The sequence below is a fragment of the Cervus canadensis genome, chromosome 16, assembly GCF_019320065.1.
Source record: "Cervus canadensis isolate Bull #8, Minnesota chromosome 16, ASM1932006v1, whole genome shotgun sequence".
NCBI classification, from domain to species: Eukaryota; Metazoa; Chordata; class Mammalia; order Artiodactyla; family Cervidae; genus Cervus; species Cervus canadensis.
Window position 1 is genome coordinate 62,404,315 of NC_057401.1, and position 22,788 is coordinate 62,427,102.

General features: G+C 49.6%; 2 protein-coding genes and 1 non-coding gene across 5 annotated transcripts in view; 2 read left to right on the forward strand and 1 right to left on the reverse strand.

Annotated features, from left to right (window-relative positions):
• ADCY2 (adenylate cyclase 2) overlaps positions 1-3,053 on the forward strand; it is a 438,654-nt gene extending 435,601 nt beyond the window's left edge. For all 3 annotated transcript variants that reach the window (XM_043488503.1, XM_043488504.1, XM_043488505.1), the window contains one exon: positions 2,218-3,053. In XM_043488503.1, the coding sequence (XP_043344438.1) occupies positions 2,218-2,370 (153 nt within the window). In that variant the 3' untranslated portion in view covers positions 2,371-3,053. The remainder of the gene's footprint in view (positions 1-2,217) is intronic.
• Positions 3,054-7,631: 4,578 nt separating this feature from the next.
• Positions 7,632-22,586, reverse strand: C16H5orf49 (chromosome 16 C5orf49 homolog). The gene is made up of 3 exons (XM_043489126.1): positions 22,319-22,586; positions 10,506-10,622; positions 7,632-8,120 (listed from the first exon to the last, which is right to left on the reverse strand). The coding sequence occupies exons 1-3, from the start codon at positions 22,463-22,465 to the stop codon at positions 7,941-7,943; spliced, it is 444 nt and encodes a 147-aa protein (XP_043345061.1). The 5' UTR covers positions 22,466-22,586; the 3' UTR covers positions 7,632-7,940.
• LOC122454677 lies at positions 16,370-16,476 on the forward strand. The gene has a single exon (XR_006273483.1). It is a non-coding gene; the product is annotated as a U6 spliceosomal RNA (small nuclear RNA).
• Positions 22,587-22,788: the final 202 nt, after the last annotated feature.

A 22,788-nucleotide genomic window follows, 5' to 3' on the forward strand; every position in this document is an offset into this window, starting at 1 on the left:
CTGCATTGGCAGGCAGACACTTTATGACTGAGCCACCTGATGGCCGAGGTGATGGCTCCCTCCTCCCGACCATGATGATTATGTGGTTGCTGCTACAGATTCCAGTGACCAGCTCAAAAGTTGGCCAAAGGCATGCCCAGCATCAGCCTCAACTGTGAAATTAACCTGCCAGACTTCAGACAATGTGTAGGTTCTCTGTGTGGAAGACCAGACGTCAAGTGTGTGTGTGTGTGTGTGTGTGTGTGAAGGTGAGGAGAATTCATAGGTGCACACTCAGTCATGTCCGACTCTTTGCGACCCCATGAACTGTAGCCTGCCAGGTTCCTCTGTCCATGGGATTCTCCAGGCAAGAATACTGGAGTGGGTGGGCATTCCTTTCTCCAGAGGATCTTCCCGACCCAGGGGTCAAACCCACGTCTCCTGCATTGGTAGGCGTGTTCTTTACCACCAGCCCACCTGGGAAGCCCCAAATGTCTGTAGCAGTCTCCAATTTTGATTGCCGTAAGAACTCTAATTAGGAGAGCATATTTGTTATCTTGAGTTTCTTGCCAAACTTCATATTTTTTCAGTTCTTATCTGATATTCCTGAGCTATATCTATCCTCCCCCGGGACTTGGGCCCAGCCAGGGGAGGGCAGGACGTGAGTATACAGACTCTGCGTCCCTCTCTTCTCTTGATCTTCTCCGAAAGACCCATCTTTTGGCCCCTTTGTGAGGGGCCAGCCACAGGATCACATGGCAGAAGACAGCCTCTAGCTCTTTCCCATAGCCGACCCATGAGATCTTCACATCATGCCCTTGAGCCTTTCTTCTGGTGACCCCCAAATACTGTCCTGGATTCCAGAAGCCACATCCTCCTCCGGGTTTTTGTTTTGTTTTGTAGTTTATTTGGCTGTGCCACGTCTTAGCTGCGCACTTGGGATGTTTCATCTTGTTGCAGCATACAGGATCTTTAGTCGTGGCATGCAGACTCCTAGTTGAAGCCTATAGGATCTAGTTCCCTGACCAGGGATCGAACCTGGGCCCCCGCCCGGGGAGCTCAGAGTCTTAGCCACCAGACCACCAGGGAAGTCGTCCCCCGCCTCTGGTCCTGATGACAGCATCTGTCACGACAGACGCGTCCCCAGGCCTCTCTCCGCCTCTCTCATTGCCGTAGCCACTGCCGCTGCACGATCCCCCGACAGCGTCCACACCAGAAACAAAACTGTGGCGGGGTGCGTCCAGCGCACATGTGTCTGCCACGTGCCCGAGGAGACAGATGGAGTTTTCTGCAGTGATGTGCATGCACCTAGAGTCTGTCGTTCAGTGCGAAGTAAGAAAGAGAAAAACACCTATCATATACTCATGCATACATATGCAATCTGGAAAACTGGTACAGACGAACCTACCTGCAGGGCAGGGATAGAGATGCAGACTTAGAGAGCAGACTTGTGGACCCAGCGAGAGAAGGACGGGGGACAAACTGGGAGAGTAGCGTTGGCGTATACACACTACTGTGTACAAGATAGGCTGCTAGCGGGAAGCTGGCGTGTCGCCGGGAGCTCTGCTGTGACCTGAAGGGGATGCTTGCATACGTTAGCCGGGAGCTCTGCTGTGACCTGAAGGGGATGCTTGCATACGTGTGGCTCGTTCACTCTGTACAGCAGAGACTCACACAACGTTGTAAAGCAACAACACTCCAATTTTTAAATTTTTTAACTAAATTACAAAAAAAAGAAAAGCACTGTCCTTAGACAGCTTCTCTACTCATGGATTATTCTCTCTTCTACTGGTTTCCCAGGAGTGGAATGAATGAGTCAAAAGAGCCCTAGCATTTGGGGGCTCTTCATCCTTGTAGTGAAGTCGCTCAGTCGTGTCCGACTCCTCTGGACCCCATGGACTGTAGCCCACCAGGCTCCTCCGTCCATGGGATTTCCCAGACAAGAATACTGGAGTGGGTTGCCATTTCCTTCTCCAGGGGATCTTCCTGACCCAGGGACTGAACCCGGATCTCCGGCACTGCAGACAGACGCTTTACTGTCTGAGCCACCAGTATTCTTATCTGGAAAATCCCATGAACAGAGGAGCCCGGTAGGCTACAGTCCATGGGGTCGCAAAGAGTTGGAGATGACTGAGCGACTTCACTTTCACTTTCAGCCTTGTAGTCAGACACCTCCCTGAGAGGGTCGTGTCCACGTGGGCACTAAGCGCTTCCTCACCTGTCACTGTGCTTCTCCAGGTGACAGAGGAGACGAGCGTCATCCTACAGACCCTGGGCTACACGTGCACGTGTCGGGGAATCATCAACGTGAAAGGAAAGGGGGACCTGAAGACCTACTTCGTCAACACGGAGATGTCACGGTCCCTTTCTCAGAGCAACCTGACCTCCTGAAGCCTCGCCTTTGGTTCTGGTGAGAGGACTGTACCTTCGGGACGATGACGATGCACTTTCTGACTGCCACTCGCGTCCCTGTCTGTGGTGTGTGTGCCTGCTCTGTCGTGTCCTCCGGAGCCTCTGCAGACTCCTTCCTGTGACCTGGCGGCCTGCCGTTCGGGGTCTGACGTGTGCCAGGATCGCCCTGCCACTTCCACTGTGCTTACTCCTAGCAGAAGGGAAAGGAGCGCGCGTTACCGCAGAAGAGCCTTCAGCGAAACTGACGAAGAGGGGAGAGGGGAAACAGGCAAAAATTCTTAAGGCAATAAAACTGGGGGGGTGGGGGCGGTGTATATTATCTTCCGGTGCATGTTCTTTTCTGGAAAATATGGTAGCTCGCCAACCGCATCCGCTAGTCTGATACTAAAACACACAGTACTTGTGACTAAGTTGATTCTGTCACCCCACCTCGAACCCGCCGTGTGCGCCCACGTGTCTCATTGCAGTGACTGTCCACGGGCCCAGCTGGGTTCCGGGGGCCCCCGCCACCCTGCTCCGTCGTGTTTTGTGCCAGCGACACCTCACCTCCATCACCAGAATTAGTTCTCACGACCTAGGACTAGTTTTGTACCAGACGCGTCTGATGTTTTGATGCCATTGTCTTTTGTAAGGTTAATTCATTAAAAGTTTTATGTACTTTGGTTGATAGTCTGTATCTTCCGCACCCCACCGCCGCCCCCTTTCCAGAACTGAGTTGGTTTTCCACGTGTTCTCCCCTGAACAGAGCTGTTTCAGAAGGGACTGTCCAGAAGCAGAGGTGGAGCTATCCTTTTTTTTTCCCCTTCAGTTTATTTGGCTGCATCGGGTCTCAGTTGCAGCACATGGGATCGTCGTTGCCTCATGATGGATCTTACATCACAGAGCATGGTCTCTCCAGTTGTGGCCCACAAGCTCAGTAGTTGCCGCTCAGGCTTAGTTTCCCTAAGACACGTGGGATCCTAGTTCCCCAACCAGGGATCGAACCCACGTGCCCTGCACTGCAGGGTGGGTTCCGAAGCCCTGAGCCCCCGGGAAGTCCCTGAGATGGTTGAGCTCTCCTTGCGTAAATCAGATGGAGACAGTTTGCGGGGCTGATCCCTGATGATGCAACTCCCCAGAAAGGGTGTCATGTGATTTTCAATCTTGACCTCTCTCTAGAGCATTTTCAGGAGATGTGGGTTAAACCTCTGGGTCAAGAAGATCCCCTGGAGAAGGAAATGGCAACCCACTCCAGTATTCTTACCTGGAAAGGCCCATGGACAGAGAAGCCTGGTGATCTACAGTCCACGGGGTCGCAAAAGAGTCGGGCATGACTTAGCTACTGAACAACAACAACATAGAAGATTTACAGGGGAAAATATTTTACTATGAAAACAATTCTCTGCTAGCATCAGCACACACTCTGTCCACATACTCTGGTCTACTGTAATCCTTCAGTAGAGCTGTGAGACACAGAATAATTTGGAATTCTGTATATCAGCACCCCAGTAATTTGAACTAATGAAGAAGCTGCCAAAACCCCATGGGTTGCCTGTTTTGTCTAAAGAGACTGAAGACTGTACAAAGCCAACGTCTATTCATTTTTGAAGAGAGGAACCCTGGAAAACCGTGTTTTTGTAAACCCTGGAAAACCGTGTTTTTGTAAATCCGACACTAAAGTTTTGGTGTCTTCCTTTACATAAAGATATCATACTTTACCAAAGTGAAAGCGAAGTTGCTTAGTCATGTCCAACTCTTTGCAACCCCATGGACTGCAGCCCACCAGGCTCCTCCATCCATGGGATTCTCCAGGCAAGAATACTGGAGTGGGTTGCCATTTCCTTCTCCGGGATCTTCCTGACCCAGGGATTGAACTCGGGTCTCCCACATTGTAGGCAGACGCTTTACCGTCTGAGCCACCAGGGAAGTCTTTCTTTACATAAAGATATCATACTTTACCAAAGAGAGTAGTAAATAAAGGGTTGGCCAAAAAGTTCATTTGAGTTTTTCAGTAAGCTGTTATGAGAAAATCCAAACAAACTTTTTGGCCAACCCAGGTGGTGCATAATGGAATGTCTAAAAGCAGAGCTACAAACGCCTGCCTGGCTGGGCAGACTGTAGCTCAGGGCAGGCCTCTGTAAAAGGTAGAGGACCCCAGGGATCCATGAGGAAGCAGCTGGGAACTTGGACTTGAAGCAGCAAAGCCCTCGGTTTGATCCCTGCCTCTGGTGTTTTTCTAGCCGTGAGACGTTGAACACACATTTCAGTTTCTCTCAGGAGTCTTTTCCCATTGGTAGCTCGTGGGGTCAAGTCTGACTAACAGAGCTAATGATCGTGAGAGAGGCTGGCGGGTACCCAGGCCCCGCTCCTGCCAGCGCGTCTCAGGATCGAGGCGGCCGCCCTGCCAGGACCTTGGCTCACACTCGGTAAAAAGCGCTTATCAAAATTAATAACCGGCCTTCATCCCAGAGTGGGGATACAGCGTGACTGGCCCGTTTGTCTGCCTCAGTCAGAATTTTTGATCCTATAATTGCAACTCAGCATTGGCCTTAATACACCTAATTCTCTAGAACGGTGAGTGAGAGGAGAAAAATGGTATAAGGGCATTTGTCTTCACTGTAACCAAAATCTGGGCAAGGATGCCCTAGGTTCAGTGACTTCAGACAGCGCCTGTGGGTTCTTCCCTTACAGCCTACAGCAGCCATCCTGGGGCTCCTATGTCACCTGCCCTTAAAAGAAGACACCCGCAGAGAGTGATGCACCAAGAGCTCTTTTTTTTCCCCCTTAATTTATTTTAATTGGAGGCTAATTACTTTACAATATTGTGATGGTTTTTGCCATATTTTGACATGAATCAGCCACAGGCGGATGGGGAGGGAGGTGGGACGAGGGTTTGGGACGGGGGGGACACATGTACACCCAAGAGCTCTCTTTCATAAAATATTTATTTATTGGCTGTGCTGGGTCTTAGTTGCGGCATTCGAACTTTTATTTGTGGTATATAGGATCTAGTTCCCTGACCAGGGATCGAACCCAGACCCTCTGCATTGGGAGCTTGGAGTCTCAGCCACCGGATCACCAGGGAAATCCCCGCCAAACACTCTTAAATGTTGCCCCTCAACCTTCGCATCCCTGGCATGCGAAGGGAGAATTTTTTCCCCCCAAAGCTGTATCTCCAGTCTTATCAAAGAGTAGACTTTTTAAAGCAATGAATTATTATCAGGGTCCACCTCTCAAAGGTCTGTGCATACCTGGGTCTCTCAAAGTGAGGTTCCCAGACAGCAGCATCAGCATGACCTGGAAATGTGTTAGAAATGTACACGTTTCAGGCCCCAACGCAGACCTGCCGGGTTGGAAATCCTGGTGGGCAGTGGGGAAGCATGCTCGCTGTGCTTCGGAGAACAACTCCACGTGATTTTGATCCACAGGCAAGCCTGAGGCCCCTGCATTTTGCAAGAGAGGAAATAGGGGGTGCAGAGAGGTCCGGGGGCTTGCCCCAAGTTTCCCAGATGACCGAGATGAGATAAAACGGAAAGCTGCTTGTTTCCTGAATCTGAAAGTGTGGCGCAGGGTCAAGACCCCTCAGTTTGGGCAACCCCAAACATTCCCATGAGCAGATCATGCAAATGAAGGGACCTGCCTTCCATGTCCATCAGCCATCATGCTTGCGACATTTGACGACACGTAAGACTCTCCTTAAAGCCTTCCCGAACCTCCAAGTCTTGTAGGAATCTCCCTCTTATGAAAAATGCTGTGAATCCAATCCCCTTAATAGTGCAGAATTTTCAGTACACCTGTTTAGAGAAGTCTACGTTATCATCAGTCTTCCATGTTATTCCTTTTCCCAGTGCAGCCGTGCTTTCCTAAATACACCAACACTCTTGCCTTTGAAAAACACTGACTCATGGTGAAAACTTGATAGATCGAAACAAATTCTTTTAATATATGTTTCTCTTTGATAAAGCTGACTAACAGGCATTCATTGATTGTCTTTGAAGTGTAAAAATCAAGATGTTAAAAGAAATACATTTAATTTTCCCTTGCTACCTAACAAATGTGAGTTTTTGAACTCTTGCCCAGTTCAAGGCCTGCTTTTTAAAAGCAGTGGAAGGGTGAGGGAGTAGGGCCTGACTTAAGGTTACTGAAAATAACCTACTCTGATATTAATTTACTGCATCTACTTTCAGATGAAGGCATTTCTTTGAGATGCCTTGTCTTTCTTGATAATCAAGACTGAAGAAAGTAATTTATAAAAATTTCCATAACCCAAACTTTGTATACTTTCTATAATGTTATTATAAATGTAGTTAACGCACCCAAAGGCATTCCAAAAAAACTGCTATTGTTTGGGGAAAAAAAAAAAAGCTATAGTGAAAAAACATTTTCAAAAGTATAAAAAAATATTTAAGAGCTGCTCAACCTTGAAATTGCCAGGAACACATAGTGTCATAAAGTCCTCAGTCAAAACAATACAAGCAGTGGAGGAATCAGCAGTGAAATTAATCACCTGCCCATTAACTGCTAAGCTGTGGGAAATTTAATCACAATAGATGAAGGGTGATTTCTACCAAGAGATCCATTCATCAAAACAATAGCCAACATCTTAACACTTGAAATAAGTTTCAAATCATCTCCAGAGTAAACATTTCCAACTTTGGTTAAAAGCAGCAGCTGCTTCCTAAAAGAAAATTACAAATGAACCGTCACAGCCCCTATGTGGGAAGACCACACTCCAGTGGCTCCTTGATTCCCACACAAACTCTTCAAGGCTTGGAACTCCCCCTTTAAAGATGGGGCTTCCCTGGTGGTCCACCGGTTAAGAATTCGCCTTACAATGCAGTGGTCACGGGTTCTATCTCTGGTCTGGGAAGATTTCACATGTCCTGGGGCAACTAAGCCAGGGGCCCTAGAGCCCAGGCTCCAAAGCCAGAGAAGCCATCGCAGTGAAAAACCCCTGCACAGACCGGAGGAGTATTGCCCCTGCTCACTGGCCACTCTTCCTGCAGGGGGCTTCTGTCCTTAGTTACGCAAAATTCTGTGATTTGTGCCTCAGACCTCTGGCGGGGGAGGGGGCGGTTGTAGAATCTAGAGTCTAATTGTGCCAAAAGGCAATTTTATCTCCCATTGTTATTAGTGCCATCAGACGGTATCAGTTCCCATAACCGGTAAGAAAAACACCTGCGCACCATTGCTATGAGCGCCTCCGCCAGGGAGACGCGCAAACCTGGAGAGGAGCGAACAGAAAGCAAAACCAACCGCAGTCAAGGAGGGAACAAGGTTTTCATTTTATTCAGATGCCCACAGTGGATCAGTCTCCAGCATCATTTCATCTTGAAATTGGTTCCGGTGAAAAAACGTCCTACCAGGTGTCCATCCTAAGAATCGCAGGCCTTTGGCCCGGCTGGTCGCCCAGGAAACGCACAGGCAAGCAGCCCTGCGTGGTCCTTGGTCCTTCCCCGCGGCCCAGCGCGCATCAGGGGCGCCCGCCGGCCCCGGGGGGCCCTCCGAGCGTCCCCGCGGTCAGCGCTGCCCTCCCTCTCGCCCGTGTGCCCTCGGGCCATGGAAGGGACTCAGGCGGGAGAGATGTGCCCGAAGCCAGGCGCCTTGATACTGGTGATGTCGTTCTTCCGGTAGAAGTCGGCCTTCACGTGGCCCGCGCGGCCATGGTCCCGGTTCAGAGGCTCCACGGGCTGGTGGATGCGCCAGCCGTAGACGGAAGACGACAGCACCCCCACCGGCCGCTCGCGCTCCTGTAGGAAGGGAGTAGAGCGTTCTCACCTGTCCACGCCTGCATGTCCCCACACCCGCCTCCCCCTCCACCGGGCTTCTCCGTGCAGAAGAAACCTACAAATGAACCATTGCAGCCCCTGAGGGGCCGGTTAGGACCACACTGACGCCGAAGGCGGGAGGAGAAAGCACCGACAGAGGATGAGGTGGTTGGATGGCATCACCAACTCAGTGGACATGAGTTTGGGTAAACTCCCGGAGCTGCTGATGGACAGGGAGGCCTGGCCTGCTGCAGTCCATGGGGTCCCAAAGAGTCGGACAGGACTGGGCGCCTGAACTGAACTGATGCCACTGGCAGGGGTGGGATGGTGGTTCTCTTCAACCAGGTCAGATCCTGTCCCCTCTGCTCCGGGCCACCAATGTCCTCAAGACGTTCAGGACAGTCCAAGATCTTGCAGGGGGCGCCAGGTACCCACTGCCTTCAGGATCGTGTTCCTCCTCCGTCTCCTCCCTTCTCCCTGCTGCCCCTCCCGCCTGTCTTCTCTTCCCCTCCTTCCTTCTCCCAGACACACATCTCCCCAACTCCTCACCTCCCCAGCCCCCATCACATCCCCAGACCTCCTCATCCCTTTCATTGTCCCCATCCCCTTAAAAGGCTGTATCTCTTTGCATATCACTTATCACTCACCTGGAATTCAGTTCATCATTTACTGGGTTTTTATTTTTCTGTCTCCTCATGGGAATTTCAGCTCTATGAGGGCAGACAATCCTCTTTCATTCTTTTTATACTCACAGTGGCATATGGGAGGTGCTCAAAATGTCTGACTGACTTTAAGTCATGTTAGGCATGTACACTTGTGAGAAAATTGAAAGTGAAGTCGCTCAGTCATGTCTGAGTCTTTGCAACCCCATGGACTGTAGCCTACCAGGCTCCTCCGTCCGTGGGATTTTCTAGACAAGAATACTGGAGTGGGTTGCCATTTCCTTCTCCAGGAGATCTTCCCGACCCAGGCATTCAATCTGGGTCTCCCTCATCGCAGGCAGACACTTTACCATCTGAGCCACCAGGGAAGTCCATACTTATGAGAGAAAAGCACAAACTTCACTACTAACTGGGAGTGAATTAACACAGACCAAAAACAACAGACTCATTGGAAAAGACCCTGATGCTGGGAAAGACTGAGGGAGTGTTCCAGGAGATGGGAGCAACAGAGGATGAGATGGTTGGATGGCATCAGCGACTCAATGGACATGAGACTGAACAAGCTCCCGGAGATAGTGAAGGACAAGGAAGTGCTGTCCATGGGGGTTGCAAAGAGTGGGACATGACTTAGCCACTGAATAACAACAACACAGCAGAAAAACTGTTCATGTCTGTGACTTAAGCAGTGATACCTCTTAGCACTTCCATCACTTAATTTCACATCAATTACGAGTTTCATGGAAAGTGACATGGCAACATTCTAAAACATTAACAGCCAGCAGGCAAAAATCCTCTGATCCAAAGAGCAATCCCACCAGAAGCTCTTACATGCAGATTTCTGTGTATTGTACAAAGATGATGATATTAATGCAGCACATGAATTTTAATATACTGTCCTCGCATCAGATTTTATGGAGACAATGTTCCAGTGTGGAAGGGGGGTCGAACCCAGTGGGCAGATGGTCCTGGCCCTATCAAGGGGACGCACAGCCTCCTCCTCCTTCCCCCACCCCAGGCATCTGCTGTGAGCCTGACCTTCTCACCCTGGAAGTCTGGTTCCCTTGGTTGGTCGCCACCCACCCTGTCAGCTGCTTCCAGAAAACTATTCAGATAGTAGAGGAACTGAGCCATATGTGGTGCATATAGTAACCCAGTAACTCGGGAGAAATAATCTCTCTTGTCCATGTGCTTTCATTCCCGGAAGGCCAGGGCCCCTGGAACCGTGATACCAGGCCTCAGAGGTCCAGCAGAGACCTGTTTATCTGTCGGAAAGAACTTATGAGTTTTGCTGTCATGGAACTGTTAAATTCTATAGGACTGGGCTGGGCTTCCCTGGTAGCTTGGACAGTAAAGAATCTGTCTGCAATACAGGAGACCCAGGTTTGATCCCTGGGTTGGGAAGATCCCCTGGAGAAGGGAATGGCAACCCACTCCAGTGAATGGAGAATTCCATGGACAGAGGAGCCTGGCAGGCTACAGTCCATGGGGTTGCAAAGAGTCGGGTACGACTTGAAACTTTCATTCTCACAGGACTGAACAGTCACAAAAATGAACAGTTTAACAGGACCGAGTTACAGCGACAGCAGCTTGGTCGTCTCTTCCCGGCACAGGAAGACAGGGAGAGTTTCGTGCAGCTGAACTCAATGGTAAACAAACACGCACACTGCGAATCTGTTCACACCCGGCGACACCCTCTTGCTGTTACCTCCTCATTAATGTGGAGTCCCAGGCCTTTGGCGTGTTCTCTGTCATCTCGGTGTAAGTTCTGATTATAACCTGGGTCCCTCTTAAAAACACAGTCATACAGGGAAATGACTCCAGTCTGGGAATAAAGAGAGAAAGCAAGCCATGGGTTTATTCAGGGGCTGAGTCGTGGAAGTTTCAGGGGGCTTCAAAGGCCTGAACCCTCCCTGATGGAGGGTAGAGGTAACATATAGAGATTCCCCATGGCAACAAACGTGTATCGGGAAGGTCATCGTGTGGGCAGTGATGGGAGCAGGGAGGCCAGGCCCCTGGCCTCAACGGGGCCCCAAAGGGGCATAGATGTTTCCAGGGGCCCTTTTTCTCCACTTGTTATAGACCCCCTTCTTCCCAGAAGAGGCTCCTCACTCTCCCTGACTCCATCCTGGAGTTCAAACCTTAAAATAATAATAATATGTTTGATATCTGTGTTTTCTCCTTCATTTCTGCTTCTCTTGAATTTCTCAAATTTTCTCTAATAGGCTTGTACGACTTTGAAAAGTGAACAATCTCTGCATTCTAGGACAATATATCCAAAGAGATGTTCTCCTCCTTCAGAGAGACAGAAATATTTTCTTTAATCATATATAGCAGCTATAAAAACTGTAATTCATATATGTATGAACATAGATATATATATTTGGCATATGTTATATATACATGTAAAATATTCATGTATTTTGTACATACAGCAAACATATGTATAAAACACACACACAGAGCTCTGATGTGTTAGAAAACAATCCTGTTAACAGAGCTACCATCTGTAACATCTCCATAATTTTAATCCCCAATTTTTCTTACTACAAAAATAAAACTGCCTCATTTGGTATCTAGTAAAAGAGGAAATCCATGTGTTAACTGATCTCTAATTTCCACCTTGTAAGTCAGGCCTGTCATTTATGTTCCTCCAGCCAAGTGCTCACAAAGGTCTATGTAGTCAAAGCTATGGTTTCCAGTAGTCATGTACGGATGTGAGAGTTAGACCATAAAGAAGGCTGAGCACTGAAGAATTGATGCTTTCAAATTGTGGTGCTGGAGAAGACTCCTGAGAGTCCCTTGAAAAGTAAGGAGATCACACCAGTCAATTCTAAAGGAAATCAACTTTGACTATTCATTGGGAGGACTGATGCTGAAGCTGAAACTCCAATACTTTGTCCACCTGAAGTGAAGAACTGACTCACTGGGAAAGACCCTGATACTGGGAAAGATTGAAGGCGGGAGAAGGGGACGACAGAGGATGAGATGGTTAGATAGCATCACCAACTCAATGGACATGAGTTTGAACAAACCCCAGGAGATAGTGAAAGACAGGGAAGCCTGGTGTGCTGCAGTCCATGGGGTCAGAGTCAGACATGACTTAGTGACTTAATAACTACAAAAACCAACTGCCACTGGCCTTGAATCCTCCAGCAGTGAACACAGACTGGCCATCTCACTGGAATTGGGATCACAGGGTCTGGAACCTGAGCCTGCTTGTTTTTTTGCCCATCTTTCATGCTAGAATGACCCCTTCCAACTGCAGGACACGGAGCTAGAAGGTCACAGTGAAAAGGATGCATGATGTGTGCACCATCTGCTGGAAATCACATCCCGAAGACTCTCAGTGTGGGAACTCAGGGCTTCCAGCAACAGAGGAAATGGCTGGAGTGTGACGTAGCTTCAGCCCAGCCTTGAAAACGCCTTCACACATCATCCATCCTGTGCAGGACATCTGGCTCCTGCTCAGGAAGGTCTGAAGATAACCCAGACATGGCTGCCATCCTGGTACCACTGCTACGGAGCCCAAACTTGCTCTGCTTGAAGCACAATAGGCCAATGAATCCAAGAAATGGGTGTTGAGGCAACAAGTTAGCCAGCTGACCTAAGAGATGGCAAACTAATATCTTAAAATAACCATCTCATCAGGGTCTAGATGCCAGGTTCTTTTATAGAACAGAGACTGGAGAGGGGCAGCGTGGGGTGGGGGGGGGGGGCTGGTGACAAAGTAAACAAAGTAAAAAGGCCATTAATCTTACAACTATCTCCTAGAATGGCAAGCCTCAGGCAGAGGATGTGTTAATTTCTTCCTTCCTGCCATCCACAGGTGGACAGGGTCCTGAACAAAGGCACTTTTTCTCAACAGTCAGGCAGAAGGGCAGGGCCCTCTGAGGCAGGCCACTATGAATGATTATAATAACAGAAGCAACAGAGAGCCCATCAACACAGTTCCAACATGGAGCCATTATTGGCTCTTCCCTGCAACACCATTAACCATCTAGTAACGAAAACAAGGCTGTCTTTTAGAAACATTATTTTCAGGTTCTTCCAAAATTTCAGAGGCATCATGTACAAGACATTGAATCAGCGATGCTGGAATGCTGACCTGTGTGCCTTCCGAGTCACTCCATGTGCTAGACGGGGAGCTGTGACTGCTCAATCTGTGCCCAGTGGGCATGGAACGAGGTCACCTTGCAGGAGCTTCTTCTTGGCACCTCCTTGTCTCTCCCACTCAGCTGCTGGGTCCGTGCATGTACTTGTTTGGTCGGCCCTGCCTTTCACCCCTCCTAAAGGCAACCTACAACCTCCTGAAGGTAAGCTCGTACTCAGTTCAGTTCAGTCACTCAGTTGTGTCTGACTCTTTGCAACCCCATGGACTGAAGCATGCCAGGCTTCCCTGTCCATCACCAACTCCCGGAGCTTGCTCAAACTCATGTCCATCGAGTCAGTGATGCCACCCAACCATCTCATCCTCTGTCGTCCCCTTCTCCTCCTGCCTTCAGTCTTCCCCAGCATCAGGGTCTTTTCCAATGAGTCAATTTTTCACAGCAGATGGCCAAAGTATTGGAGTTTCAGCTTCAGCATCAGTCCTTCCAATGAATATTCAGGACTGATTTCCTTTAGGACGGACTGGTTGGATTGCCTTACAGTTCAAGGGAGTCTCAAGAGTCTTCTCCAACATGACAGTTCAAAAGCATCAATTCTTCAGCGCTCAGCTTTCTTTATAATCTAACTCTCCTATCCATACATGACTATGTCAAGTGGCATGTAGGATCTTATTTCCCTGACCAGGGACTGAACCCCTGCCCCCTGCTTTGGAAGCACAGAGTCTTAACCACTGGACCCCAGGGAAGTCCAACCTTGTACTCACACAGATAAAAAAGCCAAAGACCCAAATCTATGGAGAGGTGATCCATTATTCAGATTTTGGTACCATGAACATTGGCTAGCTGTTTGGGGGAAAAAGAAACTTAGGTCTTCATATCACACTACAGGCAAAAGTAAACTCAGGATGGATTAGTGAAATAGCTGAAAAGAAAAGCCATAAGGGGCCTTCTAGGCATAAAAGCAAAAGGGGAACTACCACAAAGAGAATACACATCACTCTGACCATGTAAAATCAGATATTTGCTTATCACATAAAATTCAAACTTTATAGACCTTTAGGAAATGATAGAGAAACCTCAGTATATTTTTATAGGCTTTTTTTTTTTTTTTTTTTTTTTGCCACAAAGCATAGCATGTTGAATCTCTATTCCCCGACCAGGGATTGAACCCACACCCCCCTGCATTAGAAGTATGGAGTCAATCACTGGGCCTCCAGGGAAGCCCAAAATCTCAGTTATCCTTAACATCAATGAGTAAGATGTCCACAGAAGCAGAAGCTGGTGGGGTTGGCTGGGTGCTCGCTTCTAGCCTAGAGAGACTATGGAAATGTTGCAGCATTTTTTTTTGTTTGTTTGTTTAAATAATCACCAGGCCAGTGGGCCCTGCAGAAATACATCAGAGGCTCAAGCATGCCTGCCAACCACTCTGCTGGGATGGTGGGAGGCAGGTTCTCCAAACAAGCATGCCCGCCTTCTGTAAGGGAGCTACTGCAATGTGGACCATTCCCTTTAGGGTTCAGAGCTACAGGCCAGCCCCAGCAGAAGCCCAAAGGCAGACACAAACAGTAATTTGAAATTCCGTCACCTCCATTTACACAGTAATACAATCTGGGCTCTTGGTCATAATCTAGATGTCTGATCGTCACTGGAATCCCTCCAGGCCCAGCTGACCCGTGAAACGGGTGTGTTTCAGGGAGAACCTACAGTGGCAACCGAATGACCTGTCTCCCTAGGACCGAGCACCTGCTGGTGGCCACGGGCGCCCCCTTCTGCACCCGGAGAACCTCGGCCAGAGAGGAGGTGACCAGTGGGGACCCTAGGGGCCATCTCCTCTAGGGCTGCGGATTTTATTATGCCCGGTGCCTCCTCCCAATCTTGGCAGCTCTCCTCCTCCCAGAAGGCACACAAATTCTCACACAAATAGTTGGGGTTAGATTCTGAGCAAACTGAAATGCAAGTCTTTTATTTTCCCCTCCCTTTCAGACCATTCTGAATGTAAATGCACTCTCCATTGAAACTTTAAACCAGATCAGCTCTGCAAAGAAGAAACAAGAGAAAGGAAACAAACATATTTTTCCATTGTGGCAAGGGTACTGCTGAGTGCCCACCAAACCTTTCTTCTTCCAGCACAAACAGAAGACTGCAATTTCCAGTTTCCATCATAATTATCCAGGGCAGGTGGGATACAGCTCTGGCCAGGGAATGAGGGTGAAATCAGTGGACACAACCATCTAGGCCTAGTTCCCAAGAAACTCTCCTGCAGGCCTCCACACTCTCTCACCCTGCTCTTTGTTGTTGTTCGGTTGCTAAGTCATGTCTGACTCTTTACGACCCCATGGACTGCAGCACGTCAGGCTTCCCTGTCCTTCACCATCTCCCAGAGTTTGCTCAAACTCGTGTCCATTCTGTCAGTGATGCCATCCAACCATCTCATCCTCTGTTGTCATCACCTTCTCCTCCTGCCCTCAATCTTTCCCAGCATCAGGGTTTTTTCCAATGAGTCAGCTCTTCCCATCAGGTGGCCAAAGTATTGGAGCTTCAGCTTCAACATCAGTCCTTCCAATGCACACCCAGGACTGATCTCCTTTAGGATGGACTGGTTGGATCTCCTTGCAGTCCAAGGGACTCTCAAGAGTCTTCTCCAGCACCACAGTTTGAAAGCATCAATTCTCACCTTGCTCAATGGCCAGCAAATTAAAGGATCCAGGGAAGAACTACCAAACCCCAAAGTTTCCTAGGCCTTGGCAATAACGGAGCAACTAAAATGGAGAAGCCTAGTTTCCCAAGTCACTGCGTTCAGAAGAGCTGCCCAGGAGAAACATACATGTTGGGCTATATTTCATTATGTTTATATGTTTAAGGCCAGTGGTGGGCTTGTGTTAACAACCTGCTCTCTGGAGGAAAAAGAAAACAATTTTGAGGCATTTGATCATTTCTGTGGTGTTAGCACACCCATCGTGGCAATTTCAGGCTTTTACCTGAATGCAGAGTCCAGAAGAAATGCTAAAATCTCCCTTTGTCAGTATGATCAGGCTCTGACACACCACTAGTTAAGACTCAGGGTTTGGAGTCCATTTGTCTGCGCAGCACGTCCCAGCCCACCTTGACTAAGAAGGTTATCACGGGGCTACACTCAGCTCCTCTCCTCATGGACCATAGTACTGTCTGTCCTGTCACCTGCTACCTGTCACCTGCAGGCTTTCAGACTGTCTGGCTTCCCAGAGCCGTGCGACCTACTTTCAAAACCGAAAATTCCCAAGGTGACCGAGAGTAGTTTTCTTTGATTCTTAAGAGCTTCATTTTCCCTTCTGATACTTTCAGCACTTCTCCTTGGGAGTTAGGCAGTAGATGAAGCTTAAGGAGGATGTTTTCATTAATTTTAACATTATTCAGAATTCTATATCTCAGAAGGACTGGAGCTCATCAAGGACATAACCTTAACATTTTTAAAAGGACAGTACTCGTGCTCGCTTCGGCAGCACATATACTAAAATTGGAACGATACAGAGAAGATTAGCATGGCCCCTGCGCAAGGATGACACGCAAATTCGTGAAGCGTTCCATATTTTTAAAAAAAAAAAAAAAAAAGGACAGTACTCAACTATCTCTTTGGTTCCTGGCAAAGACTATTTCCTCTCTGGTGTGTTAAGATCCCAAGTTGGGGAAATTTTCACAACTTTCCAAATAATCTGAATATTTTGTCAACTTAACAAGAGTGGAGCCAGCTGCCTTCCCTCTTCCACTGATATCAGCTCCCCATTCATCCTCCCATCACCCCCCACCCCCACCTGCAGCAATTCACATCCAGGAAGAAAAAGTCATTATATGGGCTGAAACCTGAATCTAATCGTACACATGTCTCTTGATTAAATATATTGGGGAAAGTGCTGTTTGCCTGTAATGCAGGAGACACAGGTTCAATCCCTGGGTCAGGAACACCTGCTGAAGGAAATGGCAGCCACTCCAGTATTCTTGCCTGGAAAACCCCATGGACAGAGGGGCCTGTGGGCTACAGTTCATGAGGTCACAACTGAGTGACGAACACTTTTCATGTATTATTTGATTGTTGTACTTCTTAAAAGGGGATGATTTTGAAAGAGTCTGAGATGTAGTGTTAAATGAAAAGAGTGTGCTGCAAGTATATACACATAGTTGTGTGATCATGTGCGAACATATTATTTTAAGAAGTTCGAGGCACATGATCACATTCATAAACACACATGGAAAGGTCTTCACCATGTGTTCACACGGCGGTCATGACTGGTGGGAACACTTCTTCCCCCTTCCCAGTGCTTCCTTCCAGAAGAAGGACTTCCACTAGAAGGACACACATGACCCCTCAGCTCACTCCATCCTCCTTCCTCAGTGACCTGCCCCTTCCTAAGCTGCAGGAAGACACTCCTCCCCACCCCTCCAGGCCCTAAGTTTCCTGGGACAGATCACTGAACAGAGCGAGTGCAGACCGCCCAGGCAGAGAGAGGCAACCACAGTCCACTCCCAATTCTGGTCCCCTAGGAGAAGGGCAAGGTCAGGGATAACCCAAAGAGCAGATAATCCAAAAGGAAACCTCTGTTTAGTCTAAGAGGCTAAGCTTGTCAACCGGTGACTTGTCACTTTGTTTAAAAAAATCTGCATCCGTTTATTCATCCTTACTGATTCATCAGCAGGTATTTACGACACACGAACTATGAGACCGTGGACATTCTTTCAGTTGTTGAGGACACAGGAGGCATACAAATAAATCCCTGCCCTCCAATTTTAATAGGAGAGGGAAAAAAACCAACAGGATAACCAAGGAAAATATTTAGTAGGTCAGATAGTAGTAAATGCCAAGCAGAAAATCGGGCAGGAGTGGGAACGGAAATGTGTCTTGCAGGGGGCATACTTGCATTTGGCTAGTACACGCTGAGACTGGATGGCGTGTGGGTGCGAGAGTCCGCTGGATAACGGAGAGAAACTTGCCTAGATTTTAAAGGCGGGCCAGCAACAGAACAGGAGCTCAGCTTCCCCAGCTGTGGCAGGTGTGTGTGGTGCCCAAAGGCTCCTCCACTCAGGAGGGGCTCCTGGAGCTGAGATTGAACACCTCCTGCATCCTGGACGCTGGCACGGACCCTTCAGAGATGCCCCTTAGCTCCTCTGTGCGGTCAAACCCATCATCTTTTTTACCAAGTCGTTGGCCGCACTTGGCAAAGGGAAATTCGGCATCAGGAGGGCAAAGAAACAACACTCAACCCCTTGCCTCTGTGCTTCTCCCACAAACCAGCAAGGAAAATTGGCTAATCCCACCAAAACCAAGATAGGGCTTTCTGAGCAAAGCTTCTCTCACAACAGAGCTGTCCACAATTCACATTAGCATGACAGAAAGCGTATTCTAACACTGCCTAAGGTTTTTTTTTTTTTCTCAATGCAGCTCTTAGACTTTGAAAAATTTAATCAAAACCTTCCTGAAAGGTCATTCTCCTCTGACTTAGCCTTTGTATTTCAGGGGCTGAAATGTGGCTGAGGCGGAAGAAGAAGAAAAGTCATTTAAAAATACCATTGAACTGAACCTATGGGGAAGGCACACACTGCCAGAGGCCCCTTCGGGAGCGGGACAGGAGTTGATAGCGTTTTTGCTGGCAGCTTTAGAGGGTAAAGCTGTCTTAAGATCTGTGACACTGAAAATCAAAGTGTTAGCTGCTCAGTCGGTCAGGCTCTTTGCAATTCCATGGACTGTAGCCCGCTAGGCTCCTCTGTCTGTGACATTCTCCAGGCAATACCGGAGTAGGTGGCTATTTCCTTCTCCAGGGGGTCTTCCCGACCCAGGGATCGAACCCGGGTCTCCTGCGTGGCAGGCAGATTCTTGACCTCCTGAGCCACGGGCTTTGAATAAGTGTGCTATTATCAGAGCTTTAACTTTGAGCTCCCACAGGGGAGATGCCTTAGAATTTAGGAACCAATAGATTGACACATTGACACTCAGACTACCTGCCACACCTGTGTTAATTTCCAACTGTCAACAAGGGTGGAGGATAAAAGACAGGCCCCGAGACCCAACCTTCAATGAAAGGAAACTAATCATCACTAAGATGAACAAATAAAAATGATAAGAAGAAGAAGAGGCCTGCTCACACTGAGCTTACCATGTGCCACTTTCTACCCGTTAATTACATTAATTTTCATAAGAGCTCCATGCAGTTGGTTCTTTTGAGCTCTGATTCAGAGACAGGCAAGGTGTGACGGAGTGGTTGCTCTGTGACTTGAACTAATTAACACGGAGTCAGTAGTTTACCCAGCTCTTCCCGGGTGGCTCAGACAGTAAAGAATCTGCCTGCAATGTGGGAGACCTGGGTTCGATCCCTGGGTCAGGAAGATCCCCTGGAGGAGGGCATGGCAACCCACTCCAGTATTCTCGCCTGGAGAATCCCATGGACAGAAGAGCCTGGAGGGCTACAGTCCATGGGGTCGCAAAGAGTCGGACACGACTGAGTGACTCACACACACACACAGTAATTTTACCCAGGACTCCTGAGCCTGTGCTCCTAAGGAACAAACCAGTGAGGGTGACACAGAGAAACTGACTTAAGAGCTAGCTTCTCAGCGTTTCTTCTCAGCTTTGAGTGGAGCTTGGAATTATTTACAAAGAATTTAGGGGCAGCGGAGTCCCCCTGTGATACACAGTTCATCCTCTTTAGTCCAAATGCTCTTAAGGTCAGAGGATCAGCTTCTGGGGTCCTGCAGCTGATTAAACACCACTTCACACAAGGACTTCATTATCATTGGGAGCTGGCTTGCGAAAGGACTTTGAAATGTCTGTTGTTGTTCTTGCCACCTCGAAGGCCTTTTTATTTAAGTGTTAACCTTTCTCCTGCGTCATTTTTTTTTTTTCTCCTATGACACTAAAGGCTTCAGGACTTGAATTTGCCTATGACCCCAGCGATCAACTGTACTGAGTTTTTTGTGTTCTTTTTCCTTACAATCGACTTGCATTACTTTGTCTAAGGCCCATTTCTACCTTCCCAGGGCAGTAAGACATCAGACCAGATGATGGAAGTGTTTTCTGTAAAGTGACAGACAATCACTGGGACAGACTTTGCCCGTCCCACTGTCTTGGTTGCAGCTCCTTAATTCTTCGAGGTTGCCATTGACAATACTAAACACATGAGCCCGTGACTGTGTTTTGATAAAGCTTTCTTAAAGCAGGTGGCGGGGCGTATTTGAACTTCACTTCGCGCTCACTTTTGATCTCCTTCCAGGCACGGAGACCTGGTCTGGTCACTTTGGGCATCTCTCTGCTGCCTGGTTGACCTGGCCCCAGAAAGGAGGAACCATGTGTCTGACGGGTGAATTCAGGAAGAATAAGCCGAGTCAGCCAAGCCTGCTGCAGTCAGACCCCAGAGGGAGCATCGCCCAGCAGTGGACCGCAGCTCCCAACCTTCCTCCAGATCCTGGGCACCCAGTCAGCTTGCTGCTCCGGTAGAAGCAGTAGGGACCTGGCGACTCCCTTTGCTTCCCCAGAGAGCACTCAGCCCTAACCCACCCCCAAAAGCCTCAGAACACTGGCTGAACGTTCTGGCCTACCCCACATCCACAGGTCCAGTTCCCCCCCAACTCCTCTTCAGGCGCACTTTACTCCTTCCCCTACCCACCCCCCCTTCATGGCAAATAGATGGGGAAACAATGGAAACAGTGAGAGACTTTATCTTCTTGGGCTCCAAAATCCCTGCACATGGTGACTGCAGCCATGAAATTAAAAGACACTTGCTCCTTGGAAGACCAACCTAGATAGCATATTAAAAAGCAGAGACATTAGTTTGACAACAAAGGTCCATCTATGGTTTTTCCAGTAGTCATCTATGGATGTGAGAGCTAGACCATAAAGAAAAAATTGGTGCTTTTGAACTGTGGTGTTGGAGAAGACTTGAGAGTCCCCTGGACTGCAAGGAGATCCAACCAGTCCATCCTAAAGGAAATCAGCCCTGAATAGTCATTGGAAGGACTGCTGCTGAAGCTGGATCTCCAATACTTTGGATGTGAAGAGCCTACTCACTGGAAAAGACCCTGATGCTGGGAAAGATTGAGGGCAGGAGAAGGGGATGACAGAGGATGAGATAGTGGGATGGCATCAACGACTCAATGGCCATGAGTTTGAGTAAGCTCCGGGAGTTGGTGAGCGACTGAACTGAACTGAACCCACCCCCACCCCCCACCCCCACGGCTCCGCCCCTGCCCAGCCCCTGGGTGGCTGGGCGCGGGGGTGTGTCTTACTTTGGTGGTCTTAGCAGCGGTTCTCTGGGGGCTAAGAGCCCCCGAGAGAGGCTTCTCTACTACCTTCCCACGCCTGTGACTCTGACGCCCCCCTCCCACCATGAACCTCTCACAGGCTGTGCTGCTCAAGCCCACCCCAGCCCATTTGTGCAGCCACGTCCGCAGACTCCTAACCTGACATTGCAGCCCTGCCCCTCGGACAGTTCACTCTCCGTAGGGTAGCCCCGCCCCGCCCTGCGTCCCCGCCCCCCAGAAACCCTCTCCAGCAGGGGAAACCCTCTCCACAGGGTAATCCCGCCCCCAGCACCCTCCCTCGCAGTGTTCGGTTCAGTTCAGTCGCTCAGTCCCGTCCGACTCTTTGCGACCCCATGGACTGCAGCACACACCACGCTTCCCTGTCCATCACCAACTCCCAGAGCCTACTCAAACTTATGTCCATTGAGTCGGTGATGCCATCCAACCATCTCATCCTCTGTCATCCCCTTCTTCTCCCTCCTTCAATGTTTCCCAGCATCAGGGTCTTTTCCAACGAGTCAGTTCTTGGCATCAGGTGGCCGAAGTATTGGAGTTTCAGCTTCAGCATCAGTCCTACCAATGAACATTCAGGACTGATCTCCTTTAGGATGGACTGGTTGGATCTCCTTGCCGTCCAGGGGACTCTCAAGAGTCTTCTGCAACACCACAATTCCAAAGCATCAATTCTTCAGTGCTCAGCCATCTTTATGGTCCAACTCCCACATCCATACATGACGACCGGAAAAACCATAGCTTTGACTAGACGAACCTTTATTCATCAAACAAATGTCTCTGTGTAGCCTCGCCCCATTGCTTCCCCCTCTGATCCCCCTCCCCCAGACTCTTCCCGTGGGGTGCAGCTCTCCCAGAGCCCTTCCCCTCAGTGAAACACCGCCCCCATCTCATTCCCTGGAAGTGCAGCCCGCCCCAAACACGCCCCCTTGGTCCCACCCAGGCAGTGTAACCCCTCCCCTATTCTCCCCGGACCCGGGTTACGTCCCAGGACTTGCAGTCCCGCCCCCATCACCCTCCTGCCCCTTCCCCTCCAGGCAGCCCCGCCCTTGACCCCCAGCCCCCACCAGCGTCCAGTCCTCCGGCTCGGCCGTCCAGCAACCAGCACCCCCGCCCCGCCCACCCCATGCCGGCTCACCCGGCCCTGGCGGTAGTAGTAGCTGTGCTCCTTGGGGTCCTGGCGCCGCGGAGGGACGTAGCTGAAGGCGGACAGCGCCGAGATGGGCAGCGGCCGGGGCTTGCCCCGCAGCGCGGAAGCCGTGATCTCCTCCTCCTCGTCCTCCATTTGGCCGCCGAGCTCCGCCCGCCCGCCGAGGGCCCGGGTGCAGCCCTCCTGCCTGGGGCTGCCAGGCGCCGGCGATCTGCTGTTGCCGGGAAACGGCGGCCGCGCCGCGCGAGTCTGGGCAGGGCGGGGCCGACCCCGCCCCCATGCCCCTGGAAACTCCGCCCCCCGCTCCTTCTTTGGACATCGGGGAGTCCCATCTGCTAAAGCCGCTGCTGGGGTCCGGGGCGGGTAGGCGCCTCTGAGATCCGCACTTTCCGGCCTGCACACCTTTCTGCGCGCAGTCTGTCCCATCACTGAGACCGTGTTGGTTGGGCAATTGATGA

Excerpts from the sequence above, each read along its gene's own strand:
- C16H5orf49 (XM_043489126.1), bottom strand. The coding sequence starts at position 22,465 with ATGGAGGACGAGGAGGAGGAGATCACGGCTTCCGCGCTGCGGGGCAAG. Across the intron at positions 10,623-22,318 it reads ACTACTACCGCCAGGGCCGG|ACTGGAGTCATTTCCCTGTA; the intron begins GTGAGCCGGCAT and ends CTTTATTCCCAG. Across the intron at positions 8,121-10,505 it reads GACTCCACATTAATGAGGAG|GAGCGCGAGCGGCCGGTGGG; the intron begins GTAACAGCAAGA and ends CCCTTCCTACAG.